We start from the raw sequence: 26,908 nt of genomic DNA, 5'->3' as shown, positions 1-26,908 counted from the left end.
AGAGAAAGAAAAGAAGAAAGCAAGGGTCTAGCAACTTTGAATCTTCCACAGCTTTCCAATAAGAACCTTGCAAACTTGAACCTTGGAACCCATAGTGAGTGAGATAAACATCTAGCTAAGACTGGCACCCAAAAAGCCTCGAGGTACCATCTAGAACCTCAATTTATCTTCGTGGACCCTCTTCGTCCGAGTATACCTCGCTCTCCCAAAACGGTGAGCTCTGGATGCTGGGGCTCGCGCCTCCGACAGTCGTCGTACTGAAGGTATCTGAAAGTTCCGAGATAGAGGTGCGTTGACTGGAGTACAGAGAAGATCCACCCCATGAGGAAGCAGTCGAGGCTCTGGATGATCTCACGGAAGGCGAACTAATCATGTTTACACGCCCAGGTGCAGTCAAGCGTGGCAGCGATCCAGGGGATGAGGGTTCTCTCGAAGCGTATCTTCCAGAGCCCGGTGTTCCGTACTCTGATTCATCGAAGATCGAGCTCTCAAACGCGGAAGATTGAGCGATGGACATCGCTCGCGACGAACACGGCGTTGGATCAAGCCATGCCTCGCGGGGGCTGCTCTGCCCGCTGTTGAACAGATTGGCCTGCGCGGATGTTTGAGATCCTTCTGCTGCTGTTTCGACGTCGGCTGCAGGGGGAACTGTGATCTTCGCGCGTCGGGCGACAATGGCACGAGATTTGATGTGGTGCAAGACCAGGATCTCACCACTTATATCGTCATGGTTCTCGGTTGGCCAAGGATCCCGTCCCATGTCGAGGAAAATATGAGCTGCACGATAGACATATCCATGACCAAGAGATCTCGTTCTGATCTCCAAAATCTGTGCCCACTGTCCTAAATCACGCCAGTTTCGACACATCCAATCTTCCGCTTGGTCCTTCGACGTGAAGCACGAAATTAGTGGACTGTCAATCTCCTCGCCGAAGATGTGGGCTTCAATGGTGTCTCCAAAATCGCTACTGTTGTAGTCAAACTTCGTTGGGTCACCTGCTGTAAGGCCAAACTCACTCTCTTGTGTGTGAGAGTTTTCATACTGCACACGGTAGAGACGTCGTGGGAGCGAAGTTCGGGGGAGGGCGTAATGCTCCATTTTCAGTAGTCAGTGTTGGGATTTGTACCTTGGAAGAGGTGATTGGTGGTAAGATTGACGATCTAGATATTTTGGATTCAAGTAACCTGCGTTGGTGGAAGACGAATTTTGGAAGCATGCTGGGCAGAGAGGTTCCAAGTATTTATACATCATCCATGGATGGATGAGCCATGCTGAGCTTCCAACCTTGACATGTTGAACTTTTCCAAGGCGCGTGCCTAGGCGGGAGGATTTCACAAAGAATCAAAATCAAGACATACCTGATGGTTCTGGAACTAGTAGGAAGTAACTTTGGAACCTCCAGAGTTTCCAAGGTTGGAAGAGACATTTGGGCGACACAGCAGTTGTCCTAGACAAGAGTCCTGCGCCATTCATGAATGAATTGTCGGAATTCAAACCTTCAAACAATGGATGGCTACTTGGATTTCGCGTGGCGAAGAAGACAGGGCTTTGTCTCAGTTATACATGTGTGGCCCCCGGGGAAAGAGAATATACAACATCTTCTGCATGGCTGTGGTGAGATGGTTCAGAAGGTAGCATGTTGATTGGCTTGGCTAAATGCTGTGAATGTCTTTGTGGTGTATCATCATCCCAGAAAACTCATCGATGCAAGATGGTCTTAGCCTGCGGAGATCAAATTACTGGCGAGAAGCGAGACAAAACTATGTTTAGGATAAAAGAGCATACAAGTTCAATTCTTGATAATATACAAAGTTAAAAGAATATAGTCAAAGAGTGGGGGATTGAGAGTCAAAAGGGAACAGGAGAGAATACTGAGACACCCCTTTGTTTCAACGAACTCAGGCCCTCTTGGTTTTGGCCTTGGAGCCTCTGACACGGAAGAGGTAGTATAGTGTTATCGCAGCGAAAATGTTGAAGACAAAGTAGCACCAGAAGATACCATAGTTTCTCCAGCGATCGTCCCAGTGAATCTGGCGGGCAGCGAGGTACTGATCCGCCGAGCTAATCGAGCAGTACTCGCAATTGGAAGTGGCATTCCAGTTTGAAAGCTTGCCCGAGGCTGTCTCCAGATATTTGGCCATGTACTGACCGCAGGTTTGACCAGAAGGAGGATCAAAGATGCTCATCTCAGCAGCGTTGCATTCAACGTTGCGATTGTGAAGAGCTGTTGCACCGATTCCACCAATGTAGTAGGTGAAAGGTGAAACACGGTACATGAAGATCCAGAAGCGAGGGAGGTCATCGGGAGGTTGCATCACACCATTGAAGATGAAGGAAAGACCGAACATAAGGGTGGCAAGCATGGCTGCGACAGTGGGCTCTGGGATGGCGCAAACAACGAGCTGCGCCATACTGGCGGCATAGATATAGAATTGAACAATGAAGAGCATGATCAGGGCGCGACGCTCGCTGTCCTGTTCAGGGCCAATCACAGACCAGTAGAAGCAGGCCCAGGCGCAGACTCCAAGAATAATCTGGAAGGGGATCTCGACGAGCATCTGAGAAAGGATGAAGACTTTCCAGGAGTAGATTCGAGACGGGCGCTCACGCACTTCATACAGAGAGCGCTGAACGACGAATTTTGGCATGATCTGGTTGACCAGGGTATTGAAGATAGTACACAGAAGGAACACACTGAAGAGGACGTTTTGGAAGCCTTGCTGGGTGTTGTCTGACTTCCAGAAAGAGAATCCGATGAAGAGACCAGAGACGATACCGAGAATGAACTTGGAGAAGATGTATTCTGGCTGGCGGTAATATTGCTGGAACACGCGAGCGAGTACATAGTACAGTTGGCTGTAGAGTGGCATGGCAAACTCCGCGTTGTCATCGTCAAGCTCCTCAAGGGCAGACTGGTGCACAGATTCCTTGCGAGAATGAAGTCGTTGCACCTCAGCCTCGACTTCTTGGCATTCAGGACTCTTCTTCCAGGCGTCCACCCAGTCGATGGAGGAGGAATCACCAGCGACCATCTCGAGCATGTACTCGGCGGGGTTTTCGAGCGGTTCACAGGGACGAGCGCCATTGTGCTCGAAGTAGTCAAGCAGCTTGGATGAGCCGGCTCCCACGTCACCAAAGTAGACCGTTTTCCCGCCCTTTGCAAGGAAGAGCAAGCGGTCGAAAGTCTGGAATAGCTGTGCACTTGGCTGATGAATCGTTGCTAGAACAGCCTGTCCATGATCTGCCAGCCTTCGGAGGAACTGGCAGATTGTCCAGGAACTCTGGGAATCCAAACCACTGGTTGGCTCGTCGAGGAAAATCAGCAAGGTGGGTTTGGCTGCAAGCTCAACGCCGATACTGAGCAATTTCCTTTGCTCAACGTTCAATCCTTCCCCAAGACTTCCGACGACGGCCTCAGCAAAGTCCTCCATGCCCAGCACTTCAATTACCTGTTCCACGTAGTCATACTTCTCCTGTTGTGGTACCTTTGCAGGCTGGCGAAGCATTGCACTGAAGCGCAAGGCCTCCCTGACGGTCGTGGTATCCAAGTGCAAGTCTTGTTGCTGCACATATCCCGTGCGTCGGGGGAAGTTGGGTGCAAGATCCTTGCCATTCACGAAAATATCACCGGACACCACACCGATCGAGACTCTCTGCGCAAGTACATCAAGAAGTGTCGTCTTTCCAGCTCCTGAGACTCCCATCAATGCAGTCAGGCTGCCGGGCTTGACCCATCCGTTGACGTTGTCCAACAGACGTCGAGTACCCTCTTTCACAGGAATATCATAGTTCAGCGCTTTCCACGAGAGAATGTCATTTTGTTCCGGAAGACGGATGGTCTCGCTTGTCGTGTCGTTAGTAGCCTGCACCTCAAGTTTGTTGACTTCCTCTTCTCCGAGCTCAATAGTATGGCCCTTCTGAAGATACTGAGGTGCATGTCCCGGCCTGAAAACCAGTGCCTCGGCCTTTGACTTGTCATTGGTGATGTATTCGGTAGCGACAAGATAGAGGGCGTTGAGCGCAACGAAGAAGGCGATGAGAATTCCAAAGTTGCGCCACAGATGCGAGTAATGGTATTGATAATTCTGTTCCATGAAGTCGTCACCAGAAACAGTCCGCTGGCCCGCAACTGCGCCGACCGTAGAGCAAATGAACGAGGTGCCGGTTCCGTAGCTCGGAATGAATGCGGAGCAATCGAACGTCCGACCGTGGAACTCGTTGGCAACGAGCGCTTCAAAGGTATAGTAGATTGGATTGATCCACCGGATCCAGGAGAGCCACGGATGCATGTATGGCTGTGGAAGAGTGAACCCAGTGTATACAACAATACACAGCACGAGAACACCTGCAATGGCCATGGCTTGTCCAATGCTTTTTGTCAATGCACCAACGCTGCGGAAGAGACCAGACATCGAGAGGACTGCAGTGAGCAAAAACAGGTAGTGGATGAAGAAGGCCCCGGGCTCGCGTCGTAAGTTTGCCATGAAGTACAAAACGATTGTGAATACTGATATGCGTACAAGTTTGATCGGTAGATCGACCACTAGACTGGCTAGGGCCTCGGTGAAAGGATGGACAAATGCATACCCTGCTTGTTTCTCAACAACGGGGCGTTGGGCATAGAGCATGAGGATTTCGTTGATCGTGAGAAGGGCGTTCATCAGCACAGCGAAGTACATCACTGCACCTTTTTGGAAGAAGTAGCTGGAAGTGTCAGGGGTTTGGTAGAAGATTGAACCGATGATCAGAGAGAGGACGATTTGGACAATCACAGGTGAAAGGGCGGTTGGGAGATCCTGGAGCATTCGCTGGTAAGCTCTGTGCATGCAGAGCCGGACCTGCATGGGGACTGAGAGAAGGTAAGGACTGCGAGCACGAGTGTGACGAGCCTGCTGCTCTTGATGGCTGTCCTGGAGTCTCTTTGCGTCGCCGCCGTTGGGCGGATGATGGCTCTCAAAGTCAGAGATCCCCTTGGTCAGCATTTGATACTCGGGGCTTTGCTTCCACTGGTCGGCAAACTCTTTGGCGGTGCGAGGCACCTTACCCTCCATACCGGGTAAAGCTCTGCGCTCTGCTGGGTTGGTGATAGCAGTCAAAAAGTCACCACTGACTTGACGCTCGGGTCGCTCCCATCCCATGTCTTGGAAGTACTGCACAGCTCGGTCTCGGGGTCCGTAGTAGATCTGGTACCCTTCATACAGGAGGACGACCTTGTCAAAAAGGTCGTACATGGATTGCGAGGCCTGATAGGCAGCAATAGCATGACAGGACGAGCCCATATCAGCAGACAGGCGAAGAGATTTGACAAACTTCAAGGCGGATGCAGCATCAAGCCCACGGGTGCTGTTGTCCCACGCTCCGATGCGGCAGCGGGCCAAGAACATCTCAGCAATGCTGACTCGCTTCCTCTCGCCACCACTGACACCGCGTACGAATTCACTGCCTACCTTGGTGTTGTAGGTGTGAGATAATCCAAATATTGAAAGCACGACCTGCGTGATGGTCTCAACGTACTCTGAACGCGTGACTCCTTCCAGGCGTTGATGGGGTGCACGAGCATGAGCGGCAAATTCGAGGGTTTGGCCGACGGTCAAATGAGGGAAATGTAGGTCGACTTCTTTGTTGTATGCAACTTCTCCGCGGTGGTGCTTAATCATGTGGTCGAAGCCGACACCTTCGTAATGAAGTGTACTTTCAGGCTCCAGGGTCAGGCCTCCGAGGTGACCGGTGATGGTTTTCAGGAAGGTTGTGCAGCCACTGCCAGGTCGACCCAATACCAGAAGAAGCTCTCCACCCTCCAGAAGTCCATCGAAGCTATGAAGGATTTGTCTCGGTGGTGCTGAACGGCCAGTCAAGGCTCTTGCTGCAGCTCGGAAGGGAACGCTCAAGCTAGAAGTAAGGGTTTCTTGATATTGCAATGCAGAGCCAGATCCGCTGACACAGAGGTTGGAAAAGACAACTCCTTGGTGTGGGATATCAATACCTGCATCATTGACTTGGTCCAACACCACCTGTGCCCATTGGCGATGATCGAACTGCGGGTTGGTGGGATCGAGATGCGGGGGCACACCATCTTTGTGACTTGCCGACTTTGAGATCTGCTGGCCAAGCTTGCTGGTGGCGATTCGTGTGAGGGTTTGTTGTTCTCGTTCTTCTAGAACGGTAGCTGTCCGCTCCACGATGGGCGCAAACACAGGTTCATCATAGTCCTTCTCCATATTGAGAAGCCGACGAACATGAATTGGTGAGAGTCCATAAAATGTGCGAGATGAACTGTTTTAATTGAGATCTCTCGGAAACGGAGCACCATGTGGGGAGTTCAGGATATGAACATCGGGACTAACAAGACCCGATGTATAGATCGGCAAAGCGGACTCCGTTCCACCGAGGCGGATTTAAGCCTTTAAAGCCCATTTCCACGTCGGTGATAAGCCCTCGCTCTCGGCCTGACTGTTCACTGCGTTCTTTTATTAGTTTTTCGTTTGTCCGACTGATACTTGTGTCAGTCATCGAAGTTGAGAGCACCTTCAAGTGGATGCATAAATCCAACTAGTATCATCTGTTGTGCCGATCTCATTTCCCCTAACTCCGCTCACTCAGCTCTCGATTTCTGATCCTCACACAACAGGGATCTTTCCCGCCCTGATAGTTTTGCAAGTTTCTCATTCTGTGTCAATTCTCTGTTCCGCATGAAGAGTAGTGGATCCGCGGTGAATACGGAGTATGCTGACGCAGGCCGGAGTGAGCATGCAGAGCCTTCCAAGGACGAGCGGACTCCGTGATGCCGATGACTCCACTGGGGGCATTTCAGCCCACATCGTGCCACGGGTGGGTTCAGATCTCGGCCATTTATAGCCTTCAGAGCGCTGGCCAGCCCTGGAGGTTGCCCAGGTGGCCAAACTCGATTACCTAACCAGGATGGATCTGTCCAGGTCAGCAATAAACGGAGTAGGCGTTGGCTAACATGGATTCTTTCTTCGGCGTTGTGTGTACAGAATCAGACTTAACACGTCAAATGCCCAAGCCAAATGGTATGATGGGTTGGTGGATCAATTGTCGTCGGGGGAGTTCCTCGTTCAAAGCCCTAATTTCCTCTTCGGGTCACGCGTCTCGACGCGATCGAATATTGCGGGGCTCTCCTTTCTCGTCCTTCCTCATCAATCATGAACATTCAAGACCTCCCAACAGAAGTACACTATTGAATGATATCATAGGCTCTATAGCCGAATATGATGAACTGCCGAAGGTTTCTGCTGAAGACGATGACTTGGTCGAGGATTACTCAGATCTTGTCCAAATATGTCTCGTCTCCCGCAGATTCCGTGATCTAGCCCAACCTTTCCTATTTCGCAAGTTTGATGACCTAGCCATCACTGGCCTACTCAAGACCTTGAATTTCGCCGCGACCCTTTCTCGTCGTCCAGACCTTGCAAAATGCGTCCAAGACATCTACATCGCCCCAAACGACATTGTACCTGGTAATCTCAGGCTCTAGGCTGGGGACAAGGCCTCCCAAACGATCGCTCAGCTCAAACTCGTCGTCAAAAGCCTTCAATTGGGCGACGTGGAAGAGCAACGCTGGTGCAGCTCTATCCATGAAGTTGACGTTGGCGTGATTGTGGCGCTGCTACTTAGCATGACACCTAATCTTCGGGCTCTGCGTCTGCCAGGTGGCTGCTTTTCATATAGCCCGTTCAACCTCCTTCTTGGACGGGACCCATCATACCTGTCCAACTTGGAAGTTTTGTGGATCGAGTGCGAGAAAGACTCTCGCGCATACGAAATCAGCGAATTCGAACGGTTCCTCACGCTCCCGAGTCTCAAATTCCCGACTTTCGAGCGCGGAAATCTCTCCAGTGTCTCGTTCCCGTCTACCTGGAAAACCAAGTCATTGAATGCAGAGGAGCTGGCCTTCTCGAGGTGTCACATCGAGGCAAACGCTCTTTCAAAGCTTATCAAAGCTTGCAAAGGCTAGCGGTCGTTCATCTACAGGAACTTCGAATTGAAAGATAAGCCTGGACGTATTCCGAGTCCTCGCATTGGAAACGAATTCAATGCTGCACAGGCTCGCAAAGCCCTCCTTTCGCAAAAGAATACACTCGAGCACCTACAAACCGAGTACTTTCGGGATCCCCAGCACCTTGAAAATATTCAAAACTACATCAACAGCCGAGCGAAAATTGGCCCACTGAGAGATTTCCACCAGCTCGAGACGATCTTCCTGCAGCATGCCGTGCTTCCGGCACACCCTGTATTTCCTAGCTCGCTCAAACGATTGGATATCACAGATTGCAACTCTTCTATCCGAAACATGGTCCAGAACATCGCAAAAGATGCTCAAAATCGGCACTACCCGGCGCTTGCCGAACTTAAGGTCCTGACACTTGATGTCACAGCACCGATCAAACTTCACAGCCAACGCATTCCACCCGGCAAGACCCCTGAACAATGTTTCCGCAGTCTCCAGGACATGTTCAAAGGCACCCAAGTTAACTTTCAGATCTGCCCGTACAAATTCCCATACGCAGATTCTGATGATGATTATGACGAGGATGAAGATGGCTGGTACACTGATGATGACTATTACAATGATGGCGAGGATGATTATGGTTTCCCTTCTGGATTGGGACTGGAAGGCGTTCCCCGTGAAGCATTGCCTCCTGGACTTTTCGATTTGCTAGCGCAAATTTGAGGGTAGAGCCTGGAGTGTGAGAGATGACACCTATCTGATCTTCACCCATCATTTCAATATTGGAAGACCCGTGTGTTTGTCTAGGTATTGTGTGCCTGTAAACTCGATTTTTTCCACCCAGGTATCTCGAGGCATCTTGTTGAATTTGTAGCCTTGGAAAGCATTTTCGGGGGCAAATGATGCAATTGCTCGTTGGGCATATAAGTCCGAAGTTGTTGTGATGAATGGAATGCTACCCAAAATGCCAGGAGTAGTCAGCAAGGTGAATATAAAAAATAAGCAACGCGGGGTTCCCGGATCGACATCCCCACAATGTTCCCACCACCCCCCATTGACATCGATTGGGCCAATCTAGGCTTCAAGGTCCGTGACGGTAAGCACTTTGATATTCTCCGTCTTATATCTACGCCTTGGTCTGACAGTATCAGGCAATGGCCATGTCGAAGCGCACTTCTCCCACAGCGAGGGCGCCAAATGGTCCACCCCCGAATTCGTCCGCTCTCCCTTCCTCCCCATTCACGGAATGGCCCCGGGGCTCAACTACGGCCAACAAGTCTACGAAGGGTTGAAGGCCTTCCGAAACCGCGACAACACCAAGATCACTATCTTCCGACCCGACCGCAATGCACTGCGTATGCAGCATTCCGCGGAGGTGGTCTCCATGCCGCTCGTTCCGGAGGACGTCTTCATCGAGTGCGTACGACTGGCGGTCGGTCTCAATGCCGAGTACGTGCCACCGCATAGCTCTGGAGCGGCCATGTATATTCGGCCTGTGCTGTTTGGCTCGTCCGCGCAGCTGGGACTGAGTCCTCCAGATGGGTATACGCTCGCGGTCTTTGCGATGCCAACAGGAGTGTATCACGGAGCGAGTGCAGTCGATGCCTTGATCCTAGAAGACTTTGATCGCTGTGCGCCATTCGGTACGGGTAATGCCAAGGTTGGAGGCAACTATGCTCCTGTCTTGAGACACAGTGATCGGGCGCGTCGTGAAGGATTCGGCATCACGCTTCACCTGGACAGTGCCACCCGCAGTGAGGTGGATGAGTTTTCGACTTCGGCCTTTATTGGGGTTAAGCGCGAGGACGGACTCGTGACGGTTATTCAGCCGGACAGTCGCAATGCGATTGATTCGGTGACTGCGGCGTCGGTCTTGGAAATTGCTCGCTTCCTTGGATATCGAGTGGAGAAGAGACGAGTTGCTTATGAGGAACTACCGGAGTTCGAAGAGGTTATTGCTGCAGGTACGGCGGCGGCACTGGTCCCTGTGGGTAGTATCACGATGCGGTCGACAGGCGACAAGTTCGAATACAGTCGTGGATCGCAGAACCAAGGCGGAGAAGTCTGTGTGAAGCTGTTACAGACTCTCCGTGGTATTCAGTCAGGCGACGTTGAGGATTCCTTTGGGTGGAACTATGAGGTTCAAGCGCCACCTAAAGGATTTGCATTTGCAGAGGTACACGAAGTCGAGCAGCAGGGTGCTAATCTCCCCTGATGGATTGTTATTTGTTTGGTGCTGAACACGAGCCCTAAACAAATTTCTCCAAAGAATCAGTATCCAATTTAATCAAGTCGTTGAGCAGTGTACGCAGGTCTGTAGCGGCCAGCGTTAATTTTAGTATTTCAGCTACCGTTCGTTCTAGTCTGAGGAATGCCTGTCTCATTGTAGACTGATAGGGGTATAGAGAGGCACTTGAAAAGACACTTGAAAAGACCTGGAAGTACAATATTGAAAGCCAGTTCCAAGTTTATGAAGAATCCCAATCATTGAAGGGTCTTATATTGCAATACATCGTTTACCAGGATTGATGAGACGTTCAGATTTATGTGGAACATTGTTACATCAATTGAAAAGGAAACTTGATATTACAATCAGGATAGCTAGTATGATACAGGAACCATGCAAAGCGATTATTGTACATTCTCATTAATCGTGATTGGGCACCTAGGGACGGAACGAAAAGCCACCCGACAAGACATCTCCCACATTCCAGCTCATCAGGAGTCTGAATCCGATGATTCGGATTCACTGCTGCTGGGAACAGCAAATTGAGTGGGTTGGGGAGGCGGGACCGGTTCCACTGATTCTGGCACTTGAGATCTAGCTCGGGTTGCAAGATCCTCCTTCTGGGACGCGAACAAGTCTTTAAGATAGGTACGATGTTCGTGGGTTGCTTGCTTGGATTGGAATTTTGCTGGAGGGTGCCTCGCTGGACTCTGGCTTGCAGCACTTGGCTTTGCGGGACTTGGCTTGACTGGAGTCGGCTTTGCAGGAGTAGACTTTGCACGAGTTGGCTTTGCAGGAGTTGGCTTTACCGGGGTGTTTTCAATTGGAGTGGGTGCAACCGATGCCCGTGTTGCCCGAGTCCGCTTTGCAGGAGTTGGCTTTTCCTGGGTTTGCTTTGCCGGGGTGTTTTCGGTTGGAGTGTGAGCAACTGATGCCTGTCTTTCCCGAGTTGGCTTTGCAGGAGTCGGCTGGAGAGGAGTGTTTTCAGTTGGAGTGGGTGCAACCGATTCCCGTGATGCCCGAGTCCGCTTTGCCTGGGTCTGCTTGAGAGGAATGTTTTCAGTTGGAGTGGGTGCAACTGATGCCCGAGTCTGCTTTGCAGGAGTCGACTTGACCGGATTGTGTTCGACCGATTCCCGTGTTTTCGGGGTCGACAAAGCCGGAGTCGACGTTGAAGTCTCTGCCTTCTCTTGAAGTGCTTTCAATTTCCGACGCAACTCAACAAGCTTGGCGCGAGGCATCTGTCCCTTTTGAAACCCAACTTTCCTAATTTGAAAGAGATGATGAAGCATACTCTCTACAATCCCCTTGACGTCACCAGGAAGAACCTGATGTTTGAGCATAGCCTGTAGCTCAGCTGCTTCGCGCTTTTCCTGGGCTCTGGTGGCAGCTTCGGTTGTTTGCGAGGATTTCGGTTCATCTTCGTGAGCTGTCGGCTGAACCTCGTGGGCTGTCGGTTGAACCTCGTGGGCTGTCGGTTGAACCTCGTGGGCTGTCGGTTGAACCTCGTGGGCTGTCGGTTGAACCTCGTGGGCTGTCGGTTGAACCTCGTGGGCTGTTGGCTGAACCTCGTGGGTTGTCGTTTCAACTTCGTGAGGGTTCGGTTCAGCTTCGTGGATTGTCGGTGCAACTTCGTGGGTATCCAAGGAGTCCTTTGTGGATGCTTCAGGGGCGGAGGTTCGCGATGCATCTTGAGAGGTAGGGCTACCAGGAAGCAGTGTTTTGAACCCCAGACCGAGCCCTCGTCCCCTCCGTTGGCCGGGCGAATCTCGCTCCATCTCCTTGGCCCAGTTTTCTCGGCGGCTTGGGCTGCAAAATGACGGGGGGCGCGGGAGGCGTGGGTCTTTTGGAGACTGTTGCTGCCCAGTTGTAGCGGCTGGAGACTTCGTGATGGGTGACGCTGACACCAGGATTATTTCATCGTCAGAATTATGCTCAGGCTCAGGGGACTTGGTTTTCGAATGCTGTCTCGCCGTTGGGTGGGCTTGTTCCACGCGAGCTTCCTTGATCGGGGCGGACTCCCCGGTGCTCTGTTTGCGCTTCAGGGAACCGGACTGAGATTCACCCATGAAAGTATCACCGTCGGCATCAGGCGCATGCTGACCAAACTCGCCGAAACTGCTGAGGAAAGTGTCCGCGCTTTGACCAACACTTTCTGTTTCATCCGTCCTGGGTTCTCCAAAGTCATAGCCACGGGATCGCTGCGACGGCGGGTGCTTGGGGGCGATGTCGGGGGAATGGCCGGGAGTCGGCGAATGATGATCGTCATGCGCATACGAGAGGGCTCGAATGCCAGGCGTGGCAGCGCGTCTTTTGGAGAGCGAAAGCTTGGCCGCATCGGGGCGCTCTGGCTGAGGTTGGGACAGTGAGGTGGCCCAGGGAGGAAGTTCAAAAGGAGGTGTCTCTCTGATCTCTTCGGTCGTACCTCTGAACGCAGGTGTTCCGGTGGTCATGGAGCTGTCGGCAGCAGACTGGGAGGTCTCCCGTTGGTCAGATTCAACTGAGGTGAGTGGGAAATTGTGCTGGTGGCGAGTCAGGTCATTTGCAGAAGGAGATTTGCTTTTCAAGACCTGGTTGGTTTGAGGCTGATGATCAAGATGGGTCCAGAAGTTTTTGCGCGGGGGCTCGTCTTCCTCGCCCTCACTCTCATCCTCAACCTTGTCCTCGTCCCCGTCCTCTTGGATCGGGGAGATCCGGGTCTCGGTTGTGTTTCGCTTGAGCTTGGACTCACGGTTGCGATTGACAGCAACAAGAGGTGCATCCCAATCTGGCGCAACGGAAGGGAAACGTTCTGGAGCTGCAGCTGCGGGCTTTTGAATGATGCGCACAGTGCCTGACTGGTCGAGACCATCAGTGCGCGCTTTTCCATGGTCCATCCAGACATCGGCGACTGTCAATTCGGGGTAGAGATCGACGTCATCGTTCGCGTCGTCGAAGATTTGTTTGATCGCGAGAGGTCTAGAGATAGAAGTCAGTGTTTAAAATTCAGAGATGAAGGAAATTGTACCACTCACTCTAGATCTGGGTGCAGGTATGTCCACCTGTCTCGAATGAGACCTGCCAGAGTGCGCAGGTCAACCACATCGGGGTTCTCAATCGGGAGTAGGAAGACACCCGGCTTCTTTGCCTTCGCCGAAGACCGGATCGCACCCAAGCGTGGGTTGATTGGATCTTGGGGAAAGATCTTCACCGTGAGACGAATGAACACCATGGCTTGTACTGTTGAAAGTTACACCGCATGCGCATGGAGCTCAAATGGGAGTACAAATGGGGGGATGCGAGTTATGCGAGAGGGGGAAATGGGAAGAGAGAGAAAGGAAGGATGAAAGGGGAAAAGCAAACGCTGCGCCAAAACAAGACAGGAAAACAAAATGTGCAAGAGCGCAATGCGAGAAGGAGTGAAGTTGAAGGGAAGTTGAAGTCGGCGGAAAAGAAAAAAAAAGATAAGCTCCCCACTTTTCCGATAACAGCTATCAACTACACCTGGACACTTCTACTGTCACGATGTATACTCCGTACTACTTGTAACTTTGAAAAGCTCTGTTTGAGGAACCACTCAGGAAGCCTGGAAGCTCAGAATAATGAAAACAAAGTAGGAAAGACTGTTAGGAAGACTACTGGAATGACTACTGGAAAAAATTATTGCGAAGACTACTCGAAAAAGGAATAAACAGACTGCTAGAAAGATTACTACAAGATAACTGGAAAGATGATTAGAAGACAAATACAAAGACAACTGGAAAGACGACTGGAAAGACATGGATGAAAAGTAAAGTCCCCGTTCCATAGTTAGATCTGATAGGTAGTATGTACAACCTCTTTATAAGAGGAATTTGCAATGTTGACAAGAGAAGAGATGCAATGACTATCTATTCCGGTGGTACAAAGTACCTCTGGAACCGATCAATACGAGTCAATCCCAACTCAACAATGACCTCATGACAGCTCATCAGCAAGCTGGGGAACTTGACCGTCCAAAAGATCAGATAACCCTCAGGCAAACCCCCAATATGAGTCTTGAGATGCTCCGGCATATCATTGTAATGATTGCGTTTGTTGCGAAGGGCACGGAGCAGATCCAGCATGCGAGAGCCAGTGTACTTGCGCTGTTTGCCGAGGTTGTCTTTGAAGTCGCGCGGTAGAGCGCGCAGGAAGTCCATTTCCGGTCCCATAACGTCGCGGGCGACGTCCTCAAGACACAACAGGTGTTCAGATGGCGGGTCACGGCATTCGAACTCGAAGTGATCGGAGACATCGCAGAGGAAGTTGAGGCGGTCGGACGGGGTCCAGAAGAAGGGATGCATCAGGACAGCGCTGGCGTCGGGTCGTTGGCGGGGATTGAGGGAGAGCATGGAGCGGATGAGATCTTTGGCCTCGAAGGCGTAGTCACCGAGACGGTTGAGCTCTTGGAGATCGAATTGGCCTTTGACGATGTTGGCCTCGCGCATGAACTTGCCATTCTTGTCGAATGGGTGGCTGCCATGGGTCAAGACGTAGTAGAAGACACATCCCAGCGAGAAGATGTCAATGGCCCGGGTGGCTCGACGGTTTGTCTGCGGATCCACCACTGCGGGCTCCGAGGTTTCCGTGTGCTGAGAGGCCAGGGACAAGGGACCGTTGTCGTCGTCGACAAGGAGTTCAGGTGCTCGCCAGCCAGAAGTGCCCGCCGCGTGAGCCGTGGTGGCTCGGAAGGAGCTTTGATTGTCGTCCAGCTTTTTGCACAGACCGAAATCAGAAATGAGGAGTCGCAGTGATTTGGAAATTGATCGGCCACGGGGCATAGCAACCAGGATATTCTGCGGCTTCAAGTCACGGTGCACAATCTTCAGAGAGTGCAAGTAACGAACACCCTGCGTGATCTGACGCAGAACATCTGGCAGGTCCAAGCCACTCTGGATGAGCTCTGGATAACTCAGTGGACGCTCGATCACATCTTGCAAAGAGGCAGGGCACAGCTCAAGACCGATGTACAAGAAGCCGGTGGCTTGCTCGCGGCAGAAGTACCGGATGACATTGTGGTGGTCATCGCTTTCTTGCAATAGACCAACTTCATGGGACGCGATGTCGTAAAACTCCATGAGCATGCGCTTGACCGCCACGTCTCTGCCGTCGAAGGATCCTTGGTAAACAACGGTGCCGTGGCTGCCGTGTCCGAGAACGATATTGGTGAAAACCTGAAGCCGACCGATGCGAACGACACCATCCAGTTCCTGGATTTCGTTGGAGACTGTGCGCATCATCTGAACATCGGGCTCGAGTCGAGGCTGGGGTGCCATGTTTTTGACCTGCTCAATGACTTGTTCCGCATCCGGGCTATCGCCTTCGCTGCCGGGCTTCTTGCGACGACGGTGAGACTTGCCACCTCGCGATCCACGAGCGCGTGGCTTTTTCTTGGGCTTGTCGAGTTCATCGCCGTCCTCGTCATCGGGACCACGAGATGGCTCGCGAATCTGCACCCGGGGAGTAGAGCCCGGTGCTAAAGTTTGCTCACGGGAGGGGCGAGGGGTCGACTCGTTGTCTGCGATGGATTCGTTCAAATCGACATCCACTGTGACATTCGGAACTTGCTGGTCTGATGTTGAGCGTTTGATGTCTGGTGCACTTCCAATGACAGGGGTAGAGGGGGTGGACAGTGATGACTTGTCATTGGAGTTGATGATGTTCTTGATGTCGAGCTTCTGCTTCGCCAAGTCGCGGAGGTGGTGCGAGTTGAAGTAGATGAAAGTGCAGATGAACAGCAGAATCAAAGTCACGACGATATCCAAGGCGTTGTCCCAACTCTTGCGGATGATGGCGCTGTTTCGCAGTGCTGGAGGCAAAGCCAGTTCGGAAGGACTGCGGAGAAGGTCTCGGGGTGTATCGTTGGAGAGCTCAGAAGTCGACGAACCAGCGATCCTAGCGATAGGAGGACGCACGAGGCGAGGACGAGTAAGAGAATGCACACCTGCAAGAGCGTTGCGCTGCTGAACGGGAGTCAGACTCATCAAAGCCTGGCCACGGCGCAGGAAATCCTTTTCGTAGCATTGAGCCATTGGAGCACGACCTGTTGTAAGTGGGTATGTTTCTTCTGAAAATGCGTACCAGCCGCCTGCCTCGGTGCAATCAATGTACACACGCTTGTCTCGTTCGTCGCCAAGAGACCCGTAGTCTGGATCGGGTGGCTGAAGAGGCTGAGATAATAGCACCAGTGGGGTTGAGGTATGAGGCGCATCCTTATCGGTAGGGCGAACGACATCGAAGACTCGGGCAACGGGAGATGCGAAGCGCTGGGTGTAACGAGGTCGGTCCATGCGGGAGTGATCAAAGCCCAGTACGACTCCATCATGCATACTGTAGATGTGGCTCTGGTCCATGGTTCGGTAGTATTGGCTCTGGAGATCGATGTCGCGGTTGTTCGGTGCCCACTCGGCGTATTTCAATGTGCAGATCGGATCTCCAGTCTCGGTGTTCTGAATGGCGACGGCGTATTCGACCCGACCAAGTACCAAAGTTCCCGAGGTGGTCTCGCATTGTTCAGGATCCAAATCCTCCCCGTCCACCTTCCGACATTCCGGACCTGTGGTGATCGGCCCACGCGAGCTGAAAACCCGCAGAATGCTTCCCGTGCGGGCGTCGATGGTGTACAGAGTCGTTTCTTTTCTCGCGGTGTAGGTCACGGCGGGGTCAATTCCAGAGTAAGGGGTCTCGTCGACGAGCTGCTTGACGGTCAAACCGAGTTTCTGCAAGCCGGAATCCGGACCGGGGCTGTAGATGTAAAGACTGCCATCCTGGCTTGGCTCGACGATCCACAAGAAGTCGTCTTCGGGCTCGGTGTCGTCAAAGCTGGAACGATTCGCTCGGTGGTAGATGCTTTCCACGACAGGGCTGCTGGGGACCTCGAGGGCCCAGCGAGCGGTGCCGGTCTTGCGATCACGGGCGTGAATGGTTCCGTCGACGGTCGCCAGCAGGACAAAATCCTCAACCTCCCAGTCCTGTAGGGACCGCGCGTGAAGCTGCGAAGCCAGACCGGCACTGGTGCTGGCCTGGACAGGAGGGGCTCGAACGGCACGGCCGGAGCCTGCCAGAGCCAGAGTAGCAAGGGCGCTCGCATCGTTGGGTTTCACGATGGGTGGTGTAGCCACATGGGCTGCATTGTGGATGGACTCGGGTGCTAGGGGCACCGAGAGTCGGGAGGCATCATCTGGCTGCTGCTGCGGAGCGACCAGGGACGGGAGGAGGAGGAGGGCGACACTGGCGGGGAGAGTCGAACGGGCGCCTGGCAGCCGCCACCGCATCGTGGAGCTATCAGCACAAAGACTGACGGAGGATCAAAGGGTGAGTTGAAGGGTGTCGGAGTTGGATTAGCGATAGGAGAGAAGTGACAGCCAAAAGGTAGGTTCAATGGATTCCAGAATGTGGATCGAATTGACTATCCGGGTAGCGGATCATCCCCCACAGTGGATTTTGGAAAATGTGAAAAATGCGAAAATATTGCGAGAAAGAAAACGCAAAGAAAGAATAAAGACCGAGGAAAATGAAGCCCCCGGAGAGAGATGTGCGGAGTGTACGGAGAGGGAAGAGGCGCAGAAGATGAAAGGGGAGAGCTGCACTTGTGTGTATTACGCGTGTACTGTACAGTGACCAGCCTCCTCCGCCTCCACATGCGGTATCAGGAAGTACCGGTACTTTGGTCATTGCAGCCTAGGCTTTTGGCTGTCGACTTGTGCTTTTCGGTTACAGACGCGCTCGAAATCAGTTTCACTATTTGACTCTCTTTGATTTTTTCTCCTGAAACACGCTAGTCTGTGTTCGGTTTAGGCGATTTCAGACTATCGAAACGTATTGTAACTTCAAATCAATGATGAGGTACTTTGTAATATAATGGTAATAAACATACGATTGATACCCTATATCTCGATACTCCGCACGGGTCACCACTCCAATATTGACAGCATCCAATCTCGTGCAAGGCGTATGAATAAATATTAGCCCATGTGACTAAAATTCTCCATGGAAAAGATTATACCTATTGCGTTTTCGACGAATTGGGGAGCCCGAATAAAAACGATCAATCTTTGCTTCCTAGCGTCGCTTGATAAATCACCTGATTGCGGGGTACTTCGACGACGTAGCCATATGCTCGCACTTACCCTTCCAAGGATCATTTGGCTGCAATAATGGCATACACGACATCATATGACGGTTCAAACTCTGGATTCCAAATTGGACAGAACCTTGGTCATATCACTAATCAGTTCCGTGAGTGGGGCGCATGAGTCTAAAAGAACGTACCTAACCAGTGCGACTTCTCAAGTACAATCGGAAGCATTGAATCAAGCGTGTCTGCGGGATCTGCGGACGACTAGTCCTCACCATGACAAAGACCGTATTCAGAACACCAACGGAGGACTGCTTAAGCATTCATACTGCTGGATTCTAGACAACGAGGAGTTTCAACAATGGCGAGACAACCGGAACAACTGCCTCCTCTGGATCAGAGGTGATCCGGGCAAAGGAAAGACAATGCTGCTGTGCGGTATCATCGATGAATTAACGCGGTTGTTTGGGGACACTGCGAATATCTCGTTCTTTTTTGCCAAGCTACCGACGTACGGATCAATAATGCCACAGCTGTTCTCCGTGGCTTGATATACTCGCTTGTAGAGAAGCAGGCGTCTCTTCTCTCCCATGTGAAAGGTCAGTATGACCACGCGGGAAAAGCATTGTTCGAGGATATAAACGCATGGAATGCTCTCTCGAAGATTTTCACGGAAATTATAAAAGACCCGGTCCTCCAAAGCACCTATTTGATTATCGATGCGCTGGATGAATGCACGTCGGGCCTACCTTCCCTTCTCGGCTTGATTTCTCAGATATCATCTGCTTACCCACAGGTAAAGTGGATTGTCTCAAGCCGCAACTGGCCGGATATCGAAGAGCGTCTTGATACTACCCAGACTGCTCCGATCTCATTGGAGCTAAATGAGGAGTCTGTGTCTGAAGCTGTGAACAGATTTATTCAACACAAGGTTCACTACCTAGCGAAAGCTAAGAAGTATAGCGATGGAACTCGTGATACGATCTACCGTTACTTGTCATCTAATTCACAAGGCACTTTCCTTTGGGTAGCGTTAGTCTGTCAAGAACTTGATAGAACACCCCGGAGGCACGCTCTTAAGAAGCTGGAGATGTTTCCCTCTGGACTGGATGCGTTGTACAGTCGGATGTTCGATCAGGTTCGCAACTCGGAAGATGCCGAGGCCTGCAAACAAATACTGGCTGTCATGTCTATAGTGTATCGGCCTATCGCGTTTGGCGAGCTAGCCTCTCTTGTTGACCTATCTGATGACCTCTCTGACGACTCTGAAGTCCTATCAGAGGTTATCGCGGCTTGTGGCTCGTTTCTGACTGTGCGCGAAGACACTATCATTTTCGTCCATCAGTCTGCAAAAGAATTTCTGCTTAAAGAGACGCCAAACGGGGTTTCTTCTGGAGATATAGAAGCTGAACACCGCAGACTTTTCTCTCGCTGTCTACAAGCCATGTTCAAGACACTTCGGCACGACATCTTTCAGCTTAAGAACCCTGGATTTTCGATCGAAAAAGTCGTACCACCTAATCCAAATCCATTAGCAGCTGCACAATATGCATGTGTCTATTGGGTTGACCATCTGCACCATAGCGGATGCCAGTCAAAATACGATGACGGCGTTGATGACAGAGGGCGTGTGGATGGCTTTCTGCAAAAGAAATACCTTCACTGGCTTGAAGCACTGAGCATTCTAGGAAGCCTATCACAAGGCATAGCAGCTATGCTAAAGCTAGAAAGCTTACTTCAAGTGAGTAATTTCTAATATAGTGGAAATATCTCCGATCCTGACCTAAAAACCCCTGCAATAGGAAAAAGGAGAACCACCAGCCCTTTTAAATCGAGTTCTTGACGCCTCACGATTTATTCGATATCACAGGCTAGCAATTGAACGTAGTCCTCTTCAAGTATACAGTTCGACCCTGATATTTAGCCCTATGTTAAGTCTGACCAGAATATGCTATCAAGAGGAGAGACCGGATTGGGTATTGAACGAGCCATCGGTGGACAAAGATTGGAGTTCATGTCTTCATACCCTGGAGGGACATAGCGGTCCGGTCATCTTGACTGCCTGGTCGCAAGATGGCAACCGACTCGCGTCAGGGTCTTATGATAACACGGTCAGGCTCTGGGATCCGGCCACTGGCCAGTGCGTGTCAATCCTCGAGGGACATAGCGGTACGGTTGACTCGGTTGCTTGGTCTCAGGATGGGAGCCGACTCGCATCAGGGTCTTATGATAACACAGTCAGGATCTGGGAATCGGCTACTGGCCAGTGCGTGTCAATCCTCGAGGGACATAGCGGTACGGTTAACTCGGTTGCTTGGTCGCAAGATGGAAGCCGACTTGCATCAGGGTCTTATGACAACACGGTTAGGATCTGGGATCCAGCCACTAGCCAATGCGCGTTAACCCTCGAGGGGCACAGCAATTGGGTTCCCTCGATTGCCTGGTCGCAAGATGGAAGCCGACTCGCGTCAGGGTCTTATGACAACACGGTTAGGATCTGGGATCCGGTCACTGGCCAGTGCATATCAACGCTCGAGGGGCATAGCGATTGGGTCCCCTCGATTGCCTGGTCGCAAGATGGAAGCCGAGTCGCATCTGCGTCACGTGATAACACTGTCAGGATCTGGGATGCAGCCCTTGGCCAGTGTATATTAGCTCTCAAGGGACATAGCGGTCCAGTCGTCTCGATTGCCTGGTCGCAAGATGGAAGCCGGCTCGCCTCAACATCATTTGATAAGACTGTTAAGATCTGGGATCCGGATACTTGCCATTGCGCGTTAACCCTCAAGGGGCATAGCGATACCGTTGTCTCGGTTGTCTGGTCTCAGGATGGAAGCCGACTCGCATCAGCATCAGCTAACACTGTCAGGATCTGGGATCCAGCTACTGGCCAGTGCACGTCAACCCTCGAGGGGCATAACGATTTTGTCATGTCGATTGCTTGGTCGCAAGATGAAAGCCGACTCGCATCAGCTTCATTTGATAGGACTATTAGGATCTGGGATACGGACACTGGCCATTACGCGACCAATCTCGAGGGACAGTCGGTTGTCTCGATTACCTGGTCGCAAGATGGAAGTCGACTGGCGTCGGCGTCACGTGACCATTCGGTTAGGATCTGGGATCCGGCCACTGGTAAATGCGCGTTGATCCTTGAGGGGCATAGCGGTCCGGTCAAATCAATTGCCTGGTCGCAAGATGGAAATCGACTCGCGTCGGCATCACGTGATAACACGGTCAGGATCTGGGATCCGACTACTGGCCAACCCGTGTCAACCCTGGACCGGCGTAGCGGTTGGGTCCCTTCGATTGCCTGGTCGCATGATGGCAACCGACTCGCATCAGTATCCTCCGATTATACCGTTAGGATCCGGGATACGGCCACTGGCCAGTTCACGATATTCCTCAATGGGCATAGTGGTCCAGTCATCTCGATTGCCTGGTCGCAAGATGGAAGCCGACTCGCATCAACGTCATTTGATAAGACCGTTAGGATCTGGGATCCGGATACTTGCCATTGCGTGTCAACCCTCGAGGGGCATAGCAATACCGTTGTCTCGGTTGCTTGGTCTCGAGATGGCAACCAACTCGCGTCGGCGTCACGTGATCATACGGTTAGGATCTGGGATCCAGCCACTGGTAAATGCGCGTTGACCCTCGAAGGGCATGGCGGACCCGTCGAAGCGATTGCCTGGTCGCAAATTGGCTACCTTCTAGCCTCGGCGTCCACTGATAATACGGTCAGGATCTGGGACTCGGTCACTGGTCAATGCTCGTTGATCCTCGAGGGGCATGGTGGTCCTGTCGAAGCGATTGCCTGGTCGCAAGATGGAAGCCAACTCGCGTCAGGGTCTTTTGATAGCACGGTTAGGATCTGGGATCCGGCTACTGGCCAGTGCGTATCAACGCTCGAAGGGCATCGCGATTGCATCCCCTCGGTTGCTTGGTCGCAAGATGGAAGCCGACTCGCGTCAGGGTCTTATGATAACACGGTTAGGATCTGGGATCCGGCTACTGGCCAGTGTGTGTCAACACTCGAAGGGCATCGCGATTGTATCTCCTCGGTTGCTTGGTCGCAAGATGGAAGCCGACTCGCGTCAGGGTCTTATGATAACATGGTTAGGATCTGGGATCCGGCTACTGGCCAGTGCGTGTCAACGCTCGAAGGGCATAACAATTGGGTCCCCTCGATTGCTTGGTCGCAAGATGGAAGCCGACTGGCATCAGGGTCATATGACAACACAATTAGGATTTGGGATCTGGCCACTGGCCAATGTGCGTCAATCCTAGACGGGCTTAGCAATTGGGCCCCCTCGATTACCTGGTCGCAAGATGGAAGACAACTCGCATCAGGGTCTTATGACAACACGGTTAGGGTCTGGGATCCAGCCACTGGCCAGTGCGCGCTAACCCTCGAGGGGCATAGCAATTGGGTCTCCTCGATTGCCTGGTCGCAAGATGGAAGCCGACTCGCGTCAGGGTCTTTTGATAGCACGGTTAGGATCTGGGATCCGGCCACTGGCCAGTGCGTATCAATCCTCGAGGGGCATGGCGAGGAGGTTGTTCCGGTTGCCTGGTCTCAGGATGGCAACCGAGTTGCGTCGGCGTCACGTGACAACACAGTTAGGGTCTGGGATCCAGCCACTGGCCAGTGCGTGTTAATCCTCGAGGGACATAGCGGTACGGTTGACTCGGTTGCTTGGTCTCAGGATGGGAGCCGACTCGCATCAGGGTCTTATGATAATACAGTCAGGATCTGGGATTCGGCCACCGGCCACTGCCTATCAACAATCCTTGTCAACTCCCCCGATTTCGTTCAATTTGATAAAGTCATGTTCAATCATCTACACACTTCAACTGGTACATTTGATATAGGATGCAGTGCTGCCGCTACGCTCGCCCCGAAGTTTTCGACTTCAGAACAATATGGGTATGGCTTGAATGATGACTATTCCTGGATAACTTATAATGGAGTCAACCTCCTTTGGTTACCTGCCGAATATCGACCAGCTAGTTCATTTCACTTTGCTATGTCTGGATCTAATTTGGCTATCGCCTGTTCGTCAGGTGTTATATTTCTCGTGCTTGCAGAGCAGTGTCCCATATCTGGCCTGTGATCATTGTTTATATTGCGTCAGATCCCTGTGCCTTCCTACACACGTCTCATTTGAATAGCCTACGCGCTGATGCCCAGGAATACCTAAAATAAAAACGGCTGTGAGACTGTATAATCCCGAATCGTGACTACCTGCGTGATCCAATTGAGCAGGTCAATACATCAAAACGTTAGGGCAGCCAGTAGTTAACCACCTGGAGGAAACTAAGCACACAATCAAGCATCCATGACTTCTTAGGTACGTCCTATCAATTTGCCCCTAGCTAGCAATAGTTGAGGGCCCGCAGTTTTCAAATCGCTGTTCTAGAAACAACCAAGCTCCTGGGAACTGAATGACCCAAGGTCACGTGCATTTTCCCTATACCCCAGCATCCCCCCGACCGTCAATCAAAAATCCATTCATCCGCTCCCTGAGCAGGATACAGCCGTCTGGGAGACCAGACACGTAGTCTGCCATCCGTGACATCGTGCATGCCGTTCTATCTAACGTGGTTGGCACTGAAGAATTGCCGCAGTTTTCAGATCTGTCGCCATGACAACCACGTTTCCAAGACCTACGATGGTGGTAGGTCACGTGCATTTCCCATTACTCCGTCGTTCCCAGCCCTTCAGTCAAAACTATTTCGTCCGCTCACTGAGCAGGAGGGTGAGCAGAGATGAGCATAGAGGAATGAACTTCCCCGTTTTGGACCAACGATGCCTCATAAGGAAGTTTCCACCGCCAACACCCTAAATCTTCCACCATCATTACGCAAAATGGCGCCAAGACTCCCTCCTTCCAAGCTCGAGATAATCCGCGACATAATACTTAGTAAATCCTTAAACACATCACAGATAGCTAAAGCAGCTAAATGTAGTAAGCGTTCAATCATCAACCTCCGCAATAATCTCCACCTATTTGGGAATATCCAAGCGCCTCCTACACATGTCGGACGACGACGAAGTATCACCCCTCCAATGCTAGAGGCTATATATAATCATCTTCTTGAGAAACCTAGGCTCTATATAGATAAGATAGCGCTCTTTTTATAGGATGAATTCTATATTCGGATAACGAATTCTAGTCTTAAGCGAGCTCTTATATCTATCGGCTAGTCGAAAAAGGTGACTCGACAAAGAGCAAAGAAACAAAACGCCAATTTACGAGACTTCTATATAACTTATCAGAATTTCGATCCCATCATCTAGTCTATATAGACAAGTCTAGATACAACAAACGAATTGGTTTTAAACGGACCGACTAGTCTCCAATGGGCGCGACGTCTTTATAGATATCCAAATTCCATCGTGATCAATATTATCAGATTCTTCTTACATACGCCTAAAATAGTGTTGTTTTTTCTCAAGTATTTTAAAGCTCGACCGATATAGCCGTATTTGAAGACTTTATTAAGCGCCTTCTCAAATATTACGGAAAATAACCTAAACCAAAGTGGCAAAGTCCGTGATAGTCATAGATAATATATCTTTTCATCATTCTAAACGAATTAAAGAAATATATATTAATATAAGAATAAAATTAGTTTACTTATTTCCTTACTCGCCCGATTTGAATCCTATTAAAAAGTTTTTCTCCGAGTTAAAGGCGTTTATCAAGCGAAATTAACGGCAATATAAACAAAGCCCAGACCAAAGATTTAAATGCTTCCTTAAGTAGTGTATCGATATTATCGGATCGCGAGAAAAAAGTGCAAAAGGCCATTTCCAACACGCTGACATTGTTGTTTAAAATTACCATTGAGGCTCAATATTGATAATAAATCAACAGTAGTTCTGTACAAGAATGTTTCATTAGCATCAAATTTAACTAGACCATCTATATAATACGTATTTATTATACCTAGTAGTATATTATAGAAAATACATTATATCAAAATCAGATAAACAAGCAATTTTATTTAGTCACGTCTTGCCAGTAACTTTAACTACTAGTTTATACTGTTAGTTTCTTACATACCTCGCCTATCTAACAATATCGCTTATAAAGTAGCGGACAATCTCTATCGCAACTTCTTTTTCAATAAAAAATCCTAGGTCATAGTCCTTATAGATTTATTCAAGATCCAGACTGTTAGCTAGCGTTGCATTGCATACCTGTTGAAATTAAGCCTTCAAGTTGTCGTCAACAACATTTGTTTCTTGCTATACGCTGTATTCTCTCATAGTAACATCTCAAGACCCGTCAATTATAAGTTGATCTACTATCTATCCATTTTGAGCAAGAGATATATCCGATACTACAGTTAAGTAGGCTGCTAATAACTACAAGTGAGATTGTCCTTCAATAAAGTTGATACTAATAGGCGGATAGTTTCCTGGAGTAAGTATTTTATTACTCTTAGACTAGTGAATTTCTAGTTTCTACTATTCTTTCAAGAAGAATTCCTTATAAATAGTATTAGAGACATCGTCTTAACACTCCAGAATATCACCGCCTTTAACATAAGCGATCAGGCGTTTGAGATAATATATCCATAGCTAATAATATTTTTTCCTATATAGATCCTACTAGAAATACAGACTAAGATAGCAAGATGGTAAAAGACAATACATCAAGTTGTAGATAGCCCACCAAATCAATTGTTCCCTAGATATATGCTATTCAATATCAAGTTGTTAATCCCACTTATTGAGTATCCTTTTTATAACCAATAACCTCCCTCTTTTCTCGTTGCTACCTGTTGCAACCCTTATAAAATAGTCGTCCTCTATATAATTAAAGATAATCACTAGCCGCAATTTCTTATCGCCAACATAAAACTTCCCCCACGCGAGTAATTGTTTTTCCATAGTAGTCTAGTTAATACTAAGGCCATTAAACTGCTTTTTCAGGTCCCGTTGTTTGCAATCGTTGATAGACATAACAATAGATATGTTATCCGACCTAACCCTTTGTTTGCAAGCAACCTTCTCCTCGATTACCTTATATAACTTTTCTCTAAGAAGTAAAAACTAGTAAGCACTTAGGGTCAAGGCTATATCCTATTTCGTATCTTCTGACATAGACCAGTTATTCACCTTAACTTTCCACTCGATAGTATATCAAATGAAGTTTATAAAAAGCTTGTCGTCTAGTCTATTTATCTCCTATTCGAAGAGCTGAAGCAGCTTGTTAATTTCTGGTTAGGTAAAAAGTAAGTGCTCGAAATCATCTTGAAAGCAACGGTCCGGTGAAGGGCTCATTCTATATTCTGAGGGTGGTGTATATCCGTAAAATCCTGGAGTAGGGGCGTATTACGAATCCTAGTCCAAGTGATTGGGGCTTTGAGCTTGAGATTCATCACCGTTAAGATATAAGTGATTAACCATCGTCCTCAACTTCCTAATAAAATTGAACTTCAGCACATTTTTGTTATCCGGGTTTCAACAGAAGGTTAGACCCAAGGGATCCGGCTGTTTGTAGGGCAGATCAGTCGGTTGTAAAGAAATAATTCATCCCACCAGTATTGTGTCTATATGTGTTTTCGCTCGTCCACTGTGTTAGTAGAGTAGTAGAGTGAACGTGGTTGACTGAAGAG

At 50.1% G+C, this 26,908-nt stretch overlaps 7 protein-coding genes across 7 annotated transcripts; 3 read left to right on the top strand and 4 right to left on the bottom strand.

Moving 5' to 3' along the window:
- Positions 1–163: 163 nt before the first annotated feature.
- Positions 164–1,099, bottom strand: N7506_012311 (uncharacterized protein; the record flags this gene model as incomplete). Its single annotated transcript, XM_056961602.1, has 1 exon — positions 164–1,099. One exon carries the CDS (start codon positions 1,097–1,099, stop codon positions 164–166), a length of 936 nt encoding a protein of 311 aa, XP_056806136.1.
- An 800-nt stretch (positions 1,100–1,899) lies between these two features.
- Positions 1,900–6,219, bottom strand: N7506_012310 (CDR ABC transporter; the record flags this gene model as incomplete). The annotated part of the gene is made up of 1 exon (XM_056961601.1): positions 1,900–6,219. One exon carries the CDS (start codon positions 6,217–6,219, stop codon positions 1,900–1,902), a length of 4,320 nt encoding a protein of 1,439 aa, XP_056806135.1.
- A 797-nt stretch (positions 6,220–7,016) lies between these two features.
- Positions 7,017–8,693, top strand: N7506_012309 (uncharacterized protein; the record flags this gene model as incomplete). The annotated part of the gene is made up of 3 exons (XM_056961600.1): positions 7,017–7,472; positions 7,497–7,923; positions 8,011–8,693. 3 exons carry the CDS (start codon positions 7,017–7,019, stop codon positions 8,691–8,693), a joined length of 1,566 nt encoding a protein of 521 aa, XP_056806134.1.
- Positions 8,694–9,005: 312 nt separating this feature from the next.
- On the top strand, positions 9,006–10,185 carry N7506_012308 (branched-chain amino acid aminotransferase; the record flags this gene model as incomplete). Its single annotated transcript, XM_056961599.1, has 2 exons — positions 9,006–9,066; positions 9,122–10,185. 2 exons carry the CDS (start codon positions 9,006–9,008, stop codon positions 10,183–10,185), a joined length of 1,125 nt encoding a protein of 374 aa, XP_056806133.1.
- Positions 10,186–10,688: 503 nt separating this feature from the next.
- N7506_012307 (uncharacterized protein) lies at positions 10,689–13,408 on the bottom strand (the record flags this gene model as incomplete). The annotated part of the gene is made up of 2 exons (XM_056961598.1): positions 10,689–13,155; positions 13,212–13,408. The coding sequence occupies 2 exons, from the start codon at positions 13,406–13,408 to the stop codon at positions 10,689–10,691; spliced, it is 2,664 nt and encodes an 887-aa protein (XP_056806132.1).
- A 658-nt stretch (positions 13,409–14,066) lies between these two features.
- ireA (bifunctional endoribonuclease/protein kinase IRE1) lies at positions 14,067–17,471 on the bottom strand (the record flags this gene model as incomplete). Its single annotated transcript, XM_056961597.1, has 1 exon — positions 14,067–17,471. The coding sequence occupies one exon, from the start codon at positions 17,469–17,471 to the stop codon at positions 14,067–14,069; it is 3,405 nt and encodes a 1,134-aa protein (XP_056806131.1).
- An 882-nt stretch (positions 17,472–18,353) lies between these two features.
- Positions 18,354–23,391, top strand: N7506_012305 (uncharacterized protein; the record flags this gene model as incomplete). The annotated part of the gene is made up of 4 exons (XM_056961596.1): positions 18,354–18,435; positions 18,491–18,712; positions 18,778–20,015; positions 20,077–23,391. 4 exons carry the CDS (start codon positions 18,354–18,356, stop codon positions 23,389–23,391), a joined length of 4,857 nt encoding a protein of 1,618 aa, XP_056806130.1.
- Between the last annotated feature and the right edge of the window lie 3,517 nt (positions 23,392–26,908).

Source organism: Penicillium brevicompactum (assembly GCF_028827555.1).
Source record: "Penicillium brevicompactum strain IBT 35665 chromosome Unknown utg000009l_segment0_segment0, whole genome shotgun sequence".
Taxonomy (NCBI): domain Eukaryota; kingdom Fungi; phylum Ascomycota; class Eurotiomycetes; order Eurotiales; family Aspergillaceae; genus Penicillium; species Penicillium brevicompactum.
This window is presented reverse-complemented; position numbering and strand designations above follow the sequence as displayed.